The 14329-nt window shown below is 41.4% G+C and overlaps 2 protein-coding genes across 4 annotated transcripts in view; one reads left to right on the top strand and one right to left on the bottom strand.

Moving 5' to 3' along the window:
• ecm2 (extracellular matrix protein 2, female organ and adipocyte specific) overlaps positions 1-8541 on the top strand; it is a 53617-nt gene extending 45076 nt beyond the window's left edge. For both annotated transcript variants that reach the window (XM_086001815.1, XM_086001816.1), the window contains exon 10: positions 65-8541. In XM_086001815.1, the coding sequence (XP_085857941.1) occupies positions 65-236 (172 nt within the window). In that variant the 3' untranslated portion in view covers positions 237-8541. The remainder of the gene's footprint in view (positions 1-64) is intronic.
• The window catches only part of cenpp (centromere protein P), a 333753-nt gene that overhangs the window by 77256 nt on the left and 242168 nt on the right, over positions 1-14329 (bottom strand). The window lies entirely within an intron of this gene.

Raw genomic sequence — 14329 nt, 5'->3', positions numbered from 1 at the left:
AATGCTGATTGAACTAAAGGATTTAAAAAAATCATACACTAATACAAAATGGTGTTTTTACTAGGAACATTCGACTGGAATCCATCTGCAATGTGAATGAAGAAGACGACTCAAATATTCGAACTCTTCATCTTGAAAACAATTACATAAACACACGGAGAATCCCACCAACTGCCTTTTGCTGTATAGAATTATATTCAAGTATTGTCTTGACACCACAAAAGGTCAAAAAATAACTATTCCAGGTGTGGAAATCATTTTTATCAGTATATATTTTGTAACAAAAATTTCATGTGTTTCATGACTTAAATATTATTGTTTATCTATCCTCCTGTCAAAACAGTGTAACTGTTTCCACATACCAACAAGTAACTTTTTACTAAACATATAACTAGTTTACAGTTTTTACGTTAATCTTTACCTGTGGATCAATAAGAGGTAACAAAGAACAGTTGAATATGTAATAAATCTCACTAGTAAGTCCATTATAATAATTTATTGAATGTTACTCGGGAGTTAAAGAGATGCTGCTCACTCTGCTGCGTATCACCACATGAAACTATTCATTCACTAAGTATTTTAAAGTTTTATAACCAACTAGAGTAGAATGCCACTAATCTGAACAAGTCAGTAACAAACATATTTAGGACTAGCGATTTGTTTGGTCTAGCAAATTATTGCTTAGAATTTGATGTACTAGATACTGATGGGTTAATAGACAATGGAGGAGTCGTGTGAGAAACCATAAAAATTTGAATTCAGGATGAATAATTGCTATTTAAATAAAGTATCATAGTGTTGGCGGAATTGCAGCAGAACAACAGCTTATATGCTGTACTTCTCAGTCTTGTTATATTTAAACAACTCTCCTTGATTTCACACTCTGACTTGCGTTGCTGGCAGTAAGATTTTTAAAATTGGGAGATTTCCTGAAACATAAGTGAAGAATGAAGTTTATTGTTATATTTGTGGATGATACAAAACTAGGGGGGAGCTGTGGATTCAGAGGAAGCAGCCAAACTGTTACAATGTTACAGAGCACGCTTAATAGGGTTTGCACCTGGGCTGATCAGTGGAAAAGAAAGGTCGATACTAACAAGATACTGCATATAGGAGGCACATACGGTCCATAGTGGGATGGAATTTGCCAAGAGGGAAGTTGAAAGAGTCCTAACGATGTTGCCTTGTCACACACTGTGTCTAAACAGTGTGAGGTGGCATTAAAATAAGCAAATGGGATGCTGGGTTATACTGCCAAATCAGTTCAGTTCAAATCAGAGGTCATGCTGAAGCTTCATAGTGCCCTGTTAAGGCTGCACTTATAGTATATCTTTGTGCCTTGTCGATGGAAAATGGGCTTACGTAGCCACAATCTCTGCTGTGCAATATCTGGGAAATGTGAATAGGAAATGATAATATCAAAGTTATCATCCATGTTCAGATAATTAAGCTGTGCAGACCAGTGGTGTCTGATTGTACTGGGTAAAGAGATATGCACACATATGGTACATAACATAAATCCCATTTTTCTTCAATTGTGAAAATGTTAAAAACTATTCATTCCTTACTAAGTTAATGCGTTCAACATTCTTTGAAAATACTTGCCTCAAACTCCAGGACTAAACAATAAGATTTTAAAAATGTTTTTACATTAATGTTAAAAACAACGGCCTGTAATTTCCGAGAGGAGGCTTCCTGCGTGCGGATGCCTCCAATTGGGAAAAAATCTACGCCCTTACCTGAGGGCTCCCGAGGTCCGGACACATCCGATCTTGGGCCTCTCCGCAATCGAAATGCGCAGGGTCCACATATCGCAGGGGCGCATGCGGTTCGCAAGCGTCCCTGGGGTCACATGGGAAAGGCGAGCCAATGAAAGAAGGGAATCTCTCTTCATAATTTTGACAGATAGACCTGTCAAAAGTATGAATGGGGATCACTGAAAAAAGACACTAAAACATTAAACAAATTTTTAAAAAACCATCACGTTTTTAAATGAGTTAAAATTACATTAAATTAAATACTTTAAACAAAAATTAAATTTTTGAAAAAAATAATTAAAGTTTTTTATGGAGCTAAAAATAAACGTTACTTTTTTTAAAAGTATTTTAAAATTATAAATGAGTGGAAAAAAAAATTTTTTTTTTACTTTTTGAAATTCTTAATGCTGGTAAAAGCAGGCCTTACGCTTTTACCAGGCGTAAGATTTTTAAGGGATTTCAGCGGGCAGAGGTTCTGCAGAAAGCAGAACTCTCCGTCCGCAGAGGTCCTTCTCCAGGGCAGGCGGAGGATCTGTCAAGAGGCATTTCCGATGTCCCTACGATGTACACAGCTCGTACACACCCGTAGGCATCGGAAAATACGGCCCAATATCCAGGAAGCTTCCCAATGGTTAAGTGGATAAATACACCACCCATTATGGTGCTAGAAAGGTTCCAGTTTTGATCCTTGGTCTGTGCTGACGTAGGTGCTCTCAGCTCAGATGGGAAATAAGGCAGGGTTCTCATTCCTGATTGCTATCCAGTGGATTTTCCTGGAAAATGCCTACGTACAAGACACAAGGCGAAGACAGGATCAATCTTGGCTGTGATGCCTCCCATGATTTAACTCTCTGTCTAGGTTCACATAGGAAGAAGGACCGCTTGGGCAAGGTATCAGAGGACAGGTATCAGTAACCCTCTGGTTACCGACCCTTCTTCCAGTGGCAGAAGGATCAGTAACCAGAGGACACAGATTCAAGGTAATTGGCAAATAGATGAGAACTTTTTTGTTATGTGGTGACTTATGATGATCTGGAATGCACTGCCTAAAAGGGTGGAGGAAGCAGATTCAATAATAACTTGCAAAAGGGAATTCGATAAATACCTGAAAGGGGAAAATTTGCATGGCTAGGGTGAAATGAGCAGGAGAGTGGGACTAATTGGATAGCTCTTTCAAAGAGCCACCACAGGCACGATGAGCCGAATGGCCTTCTTATGTGCTGCATCATTCTGTGATTCTATGACTGTTAGCTCCTGTGGAACTGTACCTCAGCAGGAGTCAGCACCTTTCGGAGGAAGGGAAGAAAATTGGGAAAAAAAAGCACAAAGCCTGATGCTACAATTGATGTAGGCATTTGATAAAGTCCCACATAAGACACAGTTAACTAAGGTAGAAGCTCACGGAATTGAGGGCAAATTATTGACCTGGTTAGGAAATTGGCTGAGTGGCGGGAAACAGGCAGTAGGGATAATGGGTAGGTACTCTAATTGGCAGAATGTGACTAGTGGTGACCCGCAAGGATCTGTGTTGGGGCCTCAACAGTATTTATTAACGACTTAGATGATGGCATAGAAAGTCAAATATCCAAATTTGCCGATGACACAAAGATAGGTGGAATTGTAGGCAGTGGAGATGAAAGCATAAAATTACAAAGGGATATCGACAGATTAAGTGAATGGGCAAAACTGTCGCAAATGAATTTCAAAGCAGGCAAAAGTGAGGTCATCCACTTTGGACCTAAAAAGGATAGAACAGGGTACTTTCTAAATGATGAAAAGCTAAAAACAGTGGAGGTCCAAAGAAACTTGGAGGTCCAGGTACATAGATCATTAAAATGTCATGAACAGTTACAGTAAATAATCAAACAGGCTAATGGAATGCTGGCCTTTATATCTAGAGGACTAGAATACAAGGGGGTAGAAGTTATGCTGCAGCTATACAAAACCCTGGTTAGACCACACCTGGAGCACTGGGAGTGGTTCTGGGCACCACACCTGAGGAAGGATACATTGGCCTTGGAGGGAGTGCAAAGTAGATTTACCAGAATGATACCAGGACTTCAAGGGTTAAGTTATGAAGAAAGATTACACAAATTAGGGTTGTATTCCCTAGGATTTAGAAGGTTAAGGGGTGATCTGATTGAAGTTTTCAGGATATTAAGGGGAATAGATAGGGTAGATAGAGAGAAACTATTTCTGCTGGTTGGGGATTCTAGGACTAAGGGGCATCGTCGACAAATTAGTGCCAGACCTTTCAGGAGTGAAATTAGGAAACACTTCTACACACAAAGGGTGGTAGAAGTTTGGAACTCTCTTTCTCAAAAGGCAATTGATGCTAGATCAATTGTTAATTTTAAATCGGAGATTGATAGCTTTCTGTTAACCAAAGGTATTAAGGGATATGGGCCAAAGGCGGATGTATGGAGTTAGTTCGCAGATCAGCCATGATCTTATTGAATGGTGGAGCAGGCTCGAGGGGCTGAATGGCCTACTCCTGTTCCTATCCTATGTTCCCTTGTCAATGTTCCTGGGCTCAGAAATGAAAAAATTCTCCATTAATGGATGGAAAAATCAAGGAATATACCTGCACAATTTTCTGATATGAGATCCTGGTGGGCAAGACTCTGTGCCAGGAGCACAGAATTTACCCTATAATTTACAAATAAGGTACAAAAAAACCCTCACGTCCTTCTAATTTTAAAGAAACACCTTATAAGTAATAAATATGTGCATTGCCTGAAACAATTATATGCAAATCATGTCCTAAAATACATTCATAGGTAAAACAAAATGCATCTTTTAATTTATTTTATTACTGCAAACATATGGTACAGTAATGATAAAATAAATCCCATATACTGTATAGCTTTCTGAAGTATTTTACATAAAACCCTAACAATGGGTTTCATTTCATAAACATTGTGTTATTTTTATTTGTAAGCTTATTTTACATTGTAATTAGATACAATCTTGAGGGGAAACCTACAATGAGTGATGCAAACTTTGATTCTGTTTGAAGCAACTGTATGCTTTCCATATGCATTAATAAAACTATGTAGCAGTGACAATAAATGTAGAAAATAATGTAGTCTAACATTAGATGACATCAAACTGAGCAGACATGATAATCTTATTGCTTTAAAAACCCTTTATTTGTAGTGCTCAGGCAGAAAATCAAGTGCAATTATAACCAAGAGATGATGCAGTTATTATATTCAACCACCATAATCAGGTCGATTGGATAATTCATGCTGGGGTAGCAGAGGGCTTCAAGCATTGCTTTACAGGCCTTCTGCTTTCGCGATAACAGCTCTCCTTCCTTTTGCAGTTACCTGAACAACACATCAAGCAGCATCCTACTATGGTAATTGCAAGAAGAAGAGCAGTTAGGCAAAAACAAGTTCTTTAAAGCGATACTTAAAACCTCAATGAGCTCTTATAAAGGTGGATTATGATGCACCGTATTGTGAAGCTTTGGGCCATCAGAGAGTTGAGGCCAAATAAGTGGGTTGCATTTATCCACAAAGGTGTGAAACTTACCAAAAATTATTCTAAATGCTTTTCTGTTGGCTAAAGTTTGCTGTCAATCATACACAAAAGGTTCCTCAGATCTATTACCAACAATGAAAAAATTCAGTGTTCGCCAACAGCTATCCGACTGATCTAGCATCTGACTCAACAGGCCAATTTGCATGGAGACTGGGTAAGGTGGCAGAATGTGTTTTGCATAGCTATAAGATGGGAGGAAGGGAACTCTTTGAGATGCACAGCCTTGTTAATGTTAGGATGGCTGGTATGGGGGCTAACATAGAAACATAGAAGATAGGAGCAGGAGTAGGCCATTCGGCCCCTCGAGCCTGCTCCGCCATTCGATGAGATCATGGCTGATCATCCAAACTCAGTACCCCTTACCTGCCTTCTCCCCATATCCCTTGATACCTTTAGCTCTAAGAAATATATCTAACTCCTTCTTGAATATATTTAAAGATTTGGCCTCAACTGCCTTCTGTGGTAGAGAATTCCACAGGTTCACCACTCTCTGGGTGAAGAAATTCTTCCTCATCTCTGTCCTAAATGGCTTACCCCTTATCCTTAGACTATGACCCCTGGCTCTGGACTCTCCGACCATCGGGAACATTCTACCTGCATCTAGTTTGTCCAGACCTGTCAGAATTTTATAAGTTTCGATGAGATCCCCTCTCATTCTTCTAAACTCCAGCGAGTATAATCCCAATCGACCCAATCTCTCCTCATACGTCATTCCTGCCATCCCAGGGATCAGCCTGGTGAATCTTCGCTGAACTCCTTCCATGGCAAGAACATCCTTCCTCAGATAAGGCGACCAAAACTGCACACAGTACTCAAGGTGTGGTCTCACCAAGGCCCTGTACAACTGCAGCAGGACATCCTTGCTCCTGTACTCAAACCCTTTCGCTATGAAGGCCAACATACCATTTGCCTTCTTCACCACCTGCTGCACCTGCATGCTTACCTTCAGCGACTGGTGCACAAGGACACCCAGGTCTCATTGCACTTCCCCTTCTCCCAATCTATTGCCATTCAGATAATAGTCTGCCTTTCTGTTTTTGACACCAAAGTGGATAACCTCGCATTTATCCACGTTATATTGCATCTGCCACGCTTCTGCCCATTCACCCAACCTGTCCAAATCATCCTGGAGTTTCTCGGTATCCTCCTCGCAGCACACACGCCCACCCAGCTTTGTGTCGTCTGCAAACTTGGAGATATTACATCTAGTTTCCTTATCTAGATCATTAATGTATATTGTGAATAGCTGGGGTCCAAGGACCGATCCCTGCGGTACCCCACTAGTCACTGCCTGCCACTCGGAAAAAGACCCGTTAATTCCTACTCTCTGCTTTCTGTTCGCCAACCAGTTCTCTTCAAGTCAATACCTTGCCCCCAATCCCATGTGCCTTAACTTTACACGCTAATCTCTTATGCGGGACCTTATCGAAAGCCTTTTGAAAGTCCAAATACACCACATCTACTGGTTCTCCCTTATCTATTTTCCCAGTTACATCCTCAAAAAATTCCAGTAGATTAGTCAAGCACGATTTACCTTTTGTAAATCCATGTTGACTTTGTCCGATCCTGTCACTGTTTTCCAAGTGCTCAGCTATTACATCCTTTATAATGGACTCTAGCATTTTCCCCACTACCGATGTCAGGCTTACCGGTCTGTAATTCCCCACTTTCTCTCTACCACCCTTTTTGAATAGTGGGGTAGCATTAGCTACCCTCCAATCCATGGGTACAGTTCCAGATGCCAGCGAATTTTGGAAGATGATCAGCAATGCATCTACTATTTCTAGGGCCATCTCCTTAAGTACCCTAGGATGTAGATTATCAGGCCCTGGGGATTTATCGGCCTTCAATCCCGTCAATTTCCCTAACACCATTTCCCTACAAATACTGATTTATTTCAGTTCCTCCCTCTCATCAGACCCTATGTTCTCCAACATCTCTGGGAGGTTATTTGTGTCCTCCTTTGTGAAGACAGAACCAAAATATGCATTTAATTGGTCTGCCATTTCTTTGTTCCCCATTATAACTTCCCCTGCTTCTGACTGCAAGGGACCTACACTTGATTTCACTAATCTTTTTCTCTTCACATATCTATAAAAGCTCTTAGTCAGTTTTTATGTTCCCTGCAAGCTTACTTTCATATTCTATTTTCCCCTTCTTAATTAATCCCTTTGTCCTCCTTTGTTGAATCCTAAACTGCTCCCAATCCTCAGGGTTACCGCTTTTTCTGGCCAATTTATATGCCCTCTCCTTGGATCTTATGCTATCCCTAATTTCCCTTGTTAGCCACGGTTGAGTCACCCTTTTTGTTTTATTCTTATCCCAAACTGGGATGAACAACTTCTGTAGTTCATCCATGCGGTCTTTGAATGTTTGCCATTGCCTATCCACCGTCAACCCTTTGAGTGACATTCCCCAATCAATCCTACCCAATTCGCGCCTCATACCATCGTAGTTTCCTTTATTTAAATTCAGGACCCTAGTCTCCGAGTCAACTACTTCACTCTCCATCCTAATGAAGAATTCTATCATATTATGATCGCTCTGACCCAAGGGGCCTCGTACAACAAGATTGCTAATTAATCCTCTCTCATTACATAATACCCAGTCTAAGATGGCCTGATCTCTGGTTGGTTCCTCGACATATTGTTCCAGAAAACCATCCCGTAAACATTCTAGGAATTGTTAAAGCCAATGTTTACACCTCATGGCGATCCCATATAATGCAATTCGCCATATCATTGAAGACATCAAATAGGATGGTTGACATTGGACATCCCTGCCTCACTTCTCTTTCGTGTGAGATAGATTCAGTGAGTCTCTTATTTGCCCATACACAGATCTTGGAATTGAAGCACGTCCCAGTTATTATCCGAGATTTGCCCTTGTATGCTCATAACGTACAGCTTCTTCATAAAATCTGCATGAGGCACAAGGTTGAAAGAATTCTGAAAATCTTTAAAAGCAGTGTATGTGGGGTTCCCCTTATTATGTTCTCCAATCTTGCATAAAGCCACAACCTGTCCTACACATTCCTCAAGAGAGCAATCTTGCTTGTTGCTTTGGGATTGCTACACTGTCTTCCAGAGCATCTAATACGTGTGCCGTAACAACCTGAACAACATGAACAGCTACTGCTAGGTGCAAGATTCCGTGGTAGTTTTTAAAGCTCACTAAAATTCTCCATGCTCCTCTGTAAAATGTTGAATTTTTACAATAAAGATGATGTATTCTGGTTAATTTTAAGCACTTTTATACTTCACATTTGTTAAATTTTTAATATATTAAAAAGGAAAAACAAAGTGACATTTGAATTTTCAACAGACCAACACTTCCCCAAAATTTACCTCAACAGGAATAGGAGTAGCCCATTCTGCCCCTCGGGCCTGTTCCGCCATTCAGTTAGATCATGGCTGATTTGTACCTCAACATTATGTATCTGCCTTTGCTTCAGATCCCTTTAAACTCTTAACTAACAAAAATCTATCGATCTCAGTCTCGGTCTTGAAAATTTCAGTTGACCCAGCATCCACAGCCTTTTGGGGGACAGAGATCCAGATTTCTGCTACCCTTTGTGTGATCTTTTACAGTCACCTGAGAGGACAGATGGACAAATTGGGCCTCGGTTTAACTTACCATCTGAACGATGGGACTCCCTCAGTTCATGATGGCAGTCGTCCACCCCTTCAGCTAATACTGGCATTCTCCTTCACTAATCCCCCTCAGTTGCTGCTGGCATTCCCTTCCTTCGCCCATTTCAAAGTCTCAGTCCCAGCTTTCCTCTCCCCCCCTCCATTGCACCCTTTGCTCTCCTTTATCATCCATTTCCTTTTCTCCTTCACTTCCCCCTTTCCCTCTCACCTTCACTGCCATCCACTTCCCCCTTCACGTTCCTGCTCAGGAGCATTGATTTCACCCCTACTTCTCTCTCACCACAGGGTTTCTCCTACCTGAGTGCTGCTGCTAATAGATTGGATTCCAACTGGCGCATGCCGAGGCAGGAACTCTGGTCCCGTGAGAATTCCCAACTGCAGTGTGCAGTGGCCGGGAAACCTGCCATTTGTAGCAGGACCCGTCAGCATTTTCTGACTGGGCTCCCAAAATGCTGACTGCCAGTCTGAAACACTGACAGTTGATATGTATGATCAAACAGCAATTTTACTTTACATTAATGTAACAGCAAAACTTTTTTTCCATACTTGGAGTATACAAGGTACTGAATCAGTCAAAGCAAACATGAAACTAAAGGAATTCAAATTCTTACAAGCCAATGTGATAGGATATGATATATAGCGTGTTGCTGTATCAGGAACAATAGCCCCAATTTTCCACAACAGGCAAAAGTGAGGTTGTGCTGGATCGTGGTGCAGGCTCACCTGTTCCAATAGCTCAAGGATCGGCCATACTGAACTTTGCGATAAGAATCCCGCCTTCTAATTTGAATAGGCCACTGGCACAGTAAAAACCTGGTCCAGACAACTTAGCTGTAGCAAACTTGGCTGGGAACTGCAAATTTCCGGTTGTGTAGCATCTCTTTAAAAACTGCAGTTAGCCGTAAAAGGGGGGAGGTTATTGGAGCAAAAAAATGGACAGATTGTTTACAATGGCACAGCGGAGACATGTAGACAACGTAACTTCCTTTTGTGCTGCAGCACTGGAGATGCTGCTGCAGGAGGTGCACCAAAGGAGGGCGGCCTTATTTGGAGCGGAATGCCATCCTCTAGTAAAAACACAGATGCTAGCTGCACGGAGGCAGGTCACTGCAGTCACCCTGGTCCTTGGTACCTGACTGCAAATGATGAAGATATTTTTATCAAAAAGGCAAAGTTAAGTGTTGCTCCTCACATTTGCAAGCATTTCTTGAAGGCCTTCTGAGAGGTACCATTTCAAGTATTGTGGACAACAATTCTTTCAATATGCACTTATACAGGACGAGCTATTCCTGATCCAGATGTTATCTGTAGGTCATTATGAACCATTTTATGATAACCTATCTTGGGAAATGGAGGGAATAAAGACAGCTCTCCTCTGACATGATCAGACACGTGTAGTGGGATCTATTAATACGGTCCTGGGCTAGTGATGGGTGTGGAAAAAACACCACAAAGGGGTTGTCGAAACTGGATTTATTGGCCCCTCATGAATGCTTTTCCCTTCTCTCAATTTTGCAACCCCTTTGCATAGTGCAATTTGGGTGCCTTCAACAAAGAATAATGAAAAAAGTAGTAGCGGGGGGGAAAAAACACAAAAATACAAAACAAAATTGAAGGGAGCCTTTAAACCAACTAATGCAATGGGACAAAATGCAGCAAGAGGGAAATAAAAACTTTACCTGGAACAGAAACTGCCAATTGATTTTAAGAGACCAGGGGCGCGATTTTCCCATTGGAGGCGGGTTTCGGTTTGGGTGGATTCCAAACCCACCTCCATTGTGAGGTGGGAAAAATTTGCGATTTTCCCCTAATTGGCCAGTTGATTGCAGAGGTGTGGGTTCCCCTGGGCCAATTAGTCTTTTGGGACTGAAACTCGCCTCTGCTGACGTCACTTATCCAGCTTAATTTAAGGGCTGCTTGCTGCCTTGGCTCATTCCACTGGTTTTTGGCTGATGGTGCACCACCTCCAAACTTTTATCTCATTGAAGAATGGCCAGCTCCAAGGCAAGGGTCTTCCCGAGGTTCTCTGATGAGGTGCTGGGTCTGCTGGTTGAGGGGGTGAGAGCTAGCAGGGAGGTGCTCTTCCCCTCATGTGGGAGGAAGAGGCCTCCCAAAGAAACCAAGGCTGTGTGGGTCCAGCTGGCAAGGGATATATTACCTCCAGATCTGTGTGCAGATTGGGTGATTGTTTCTGTTTATTGATGAAATGCCATTCCTGTGTGAATGTATTAAAATTAGGTGATGCCAAACTGTTGGCGTAATGGCATCTGTTATTTCGGCTTAGGCAGCTCCACATTGCGGGCTCCGCGACACTTGCGTGGTCAGGTTGGTGGTCAGAGTGAAAGGAGGCGAGTTCTGAACCCGCTCTCACTTTTTGCGATTTTGCCAATTGTCCCGCCTCCAAACCCACCTCCTCAGGGCTGGGAAAATCACTGCCCAGGTCTCAGGACTCCCTTGTGCCCATAATAATGAATAGGCAGCATAGATTTCAAAAGGGAAAATCTTGTTTGACCAACCTTATTGAATTTTTTGAAGAGGTAAAAGAGAGAGTGGACAATGGTAATGCAGTAGATGTAATTTATCTAGATTTTCAAAAGGCCTTCGATAAGGTACCCCATAATAGACAAATTAATAAGGTTAGAGAATGCGGAGTCAGGGGACAAGTAGCAGAATGGATTGCTAGCTGGCTTCAAGACAGAAAGCAGAGGGCAGGGGTAAAGAATAGTTATTCAAAGTGGCAGAAAGTGGGTAGTGGTGTTCCACAAGGTCAGAGCTGGGACCACTGCTGTTCACAATTTAGACTTTGGAATCAAAAACACAATTTCTAAATTTGCGGATATACCAAATTGGGGGGGATAGTCAATATTGAGGAGGACTGCAACAAATTACAGGAGGGCATTAATAATCTTGCAGAATGGGCAAATAATTGGCAAATTAAGTTCAACACAGATAAATGTGAAGTATTACATTTTGGTAGGAAGAAGAGGGAGGTCACTTATCACGTGGAGGGTGCGAGTCTAGGTGGGGTAGAGGAACAAAGGGACCTCGGAGTACAAATACACAAATCACTAAAAGTTGCGGCACAGGTTAGCAAGGCCAGAAAAAAGCAAACCAAGCACTAGGGTTTATTTCTAGAGGGATAGAATTGAAAAGTAGGGAAGTTATGCTAAACCTGTATCAAACCTTGGTTAGACCACACTTAGAGTACTGCGTGCAGTTCTGGTCGCCATATTATAAAAAGGATATAGAGGCAATGGAGAGGGTGCAGAGAAGATTTACAAGGTTTATACCAGAAATGCGATGGTATTCATATCAGGAAAGGATGAACAGGCTGGGTGGTGACCTAATAGAGGTTTTTAAAATTATGAAAGGTTTTGATAGAGTGGATACAATGAGAATGTTTCCACTTGTGGGGAAGAGCATAACTGGAGGCCATCAATATAAGATAGTCACCAAGAAATCCAATAGGGAATTCAGAAGAAACTTCTTTACCCAAAGAGTGGAGAGAATGTGGAACTTGCTGCCACAGGGAGTGGTTGAAGCGAATAGTATAGATGCATTTAAGGGGAGGCTTGACAAGCATATGAGAGAGAAGGGAATAGAGGATTATGCTGATAGATTTAGATGACAAAAGATGGGAGGAGGCTCGAGTGGAGCATAAACGCTGGCATGGACTGGTTGGGCCAAATGGCCTGTTTCGGTGCCATATATCCTATGTAATCCGATGTAATCCAATTCCTTGGAGTGAGACTTGTGCTGTGGGTGGAGCCAGGCCCAAAGATGGGACAATTGGTGTGGGATCATTAATTAAATGATTTCCATATCGTAGTGGACATGGGGGAAGTACAACCTCAGCTTTACCCCAAAATTGCCTGTTGGAAAATCGGGTTCTCCACAAATTGGTCATGCAAGGTCGGGTGCCCGAGCTTCCGACCTGCATCTGCTGCCTGTGCGACCCTGTGCTGCCGGAACGGCCTTGCAAAAATGGGGACTAACAAGTGAAGTGACAATTTATTTGGCTGCTGCTGAGCGTTGCTCCTTCCAGCCATTTCCTGTTTACCAATAAGCTCCTCAGGTAGATTCCCAACTAAATCAACAAAATCAAAAAGTTAAATAAAATGTATACAAGGGCAAGCTTCAAAGTTTAAGATTTTAAGTTTTACAATGTCTTGCAGCCTTCTAACACACGCGTAAGTATGTTCTCTTATGTTTGCAGAAAGACATATTGGAAATTTTTGAGATATTTATTTATTATTTGATGTTATCAGTGACATGGAATTACTATTGGAAAACAGTGTATGAAAATTGAAGAGTTGTAGAAAGCCACGCCCAGTCCATTAAAAGTATTACATGGAAATGGGGACAATACTGGTTGCAGGCTGGTGTGATTGAGCAATGCACTGAATAGGAGATTACATCCTTCAATCTAATCCCTTTGTAGATTTTACCTCAGTTTTTATAACATACTAAGTTGAATTATAAAAACAAGGATTCATTTCAATATAAAGCAATAAAACAATCAAGTTCATAACCCACAAACATATCAGCCACTATAGATCTTTTTCAATTCATGAAAATGTAAAGCAGCTGCTCTGTACATAATTCCTTACAAGTAAATTCCTTCCAAATAAAAGCTGCACTTTTAAATATGTTACTGTAATGATTATTCTGCTTCCGACAGCTGAATCAACAATGAACTAAAAACATTAATTAACTCACGCTAGCATTCCCAGGAGAAAGTGAAATTATCAAAGAATTTTTTGATATTTTTGCCAGTTGTATGAAATAAACACAGTAGTCAGTTTTAGTCCCAAAATATTTTCCAGAGTTGAATTGCTTACAGGTTCAAAGACTAACCATGGTCTGTTCTTAAGAGCTGGAATAATTTTACATCAAAACCGTGATGGATTATCACGGACTCTACAATAACAGTCGTTACTGTATATACACAACTACTCTGAGCATTATTATTCAATCATTGAGTTCCCTGTACTGTTCCTCAAATAAAATAAGAGGTTAAATCAATAGCATAACTTTTTCAGCACAGACTAAGAAAATATTGAGGTACTTGATGAAAAATATTAAACATTCCATCCAACTACACATTATATAACACTAACTTCAAGCGTCTGGAGGTGACGAAGGCATGGATAACAGTTTCAGCGGCAGATGGGCTGCAGTAGGGGCGAAGATAGGTAATGTTACAGTGGTGATAGTAGGAAGTCTTTGTGAGAGGATATGGGTTGGAAGCTCATGGTTGAATAGGACGCGGAGGTTGTGAACAGTTTGGTTCAGCCTGAACAAGTGGTTGGAGACAGGGATGGAGTCATTGGCATAGGTACGGAATTTGTGGTGGGGGGGCCAAAGACA

Source organism: Somniosus microcephalus, chromosome 11, assembly GCF_052327205.1.
Source record: "Somniosus microcephalus isolate GS21.2 chromosome 11, FLI_Smic_1.0, whole genome shotgun sequence".
Lineage (NCBI taxonomy): Eukaryota > Metazoa > Chordata > Chondrichthyes > Squaliformes > Somniosidae > Somniosus > Somniosus microcephalus.
This window is presented reverse-complemented; position numbering and strand designations above follow the sequence as displayed.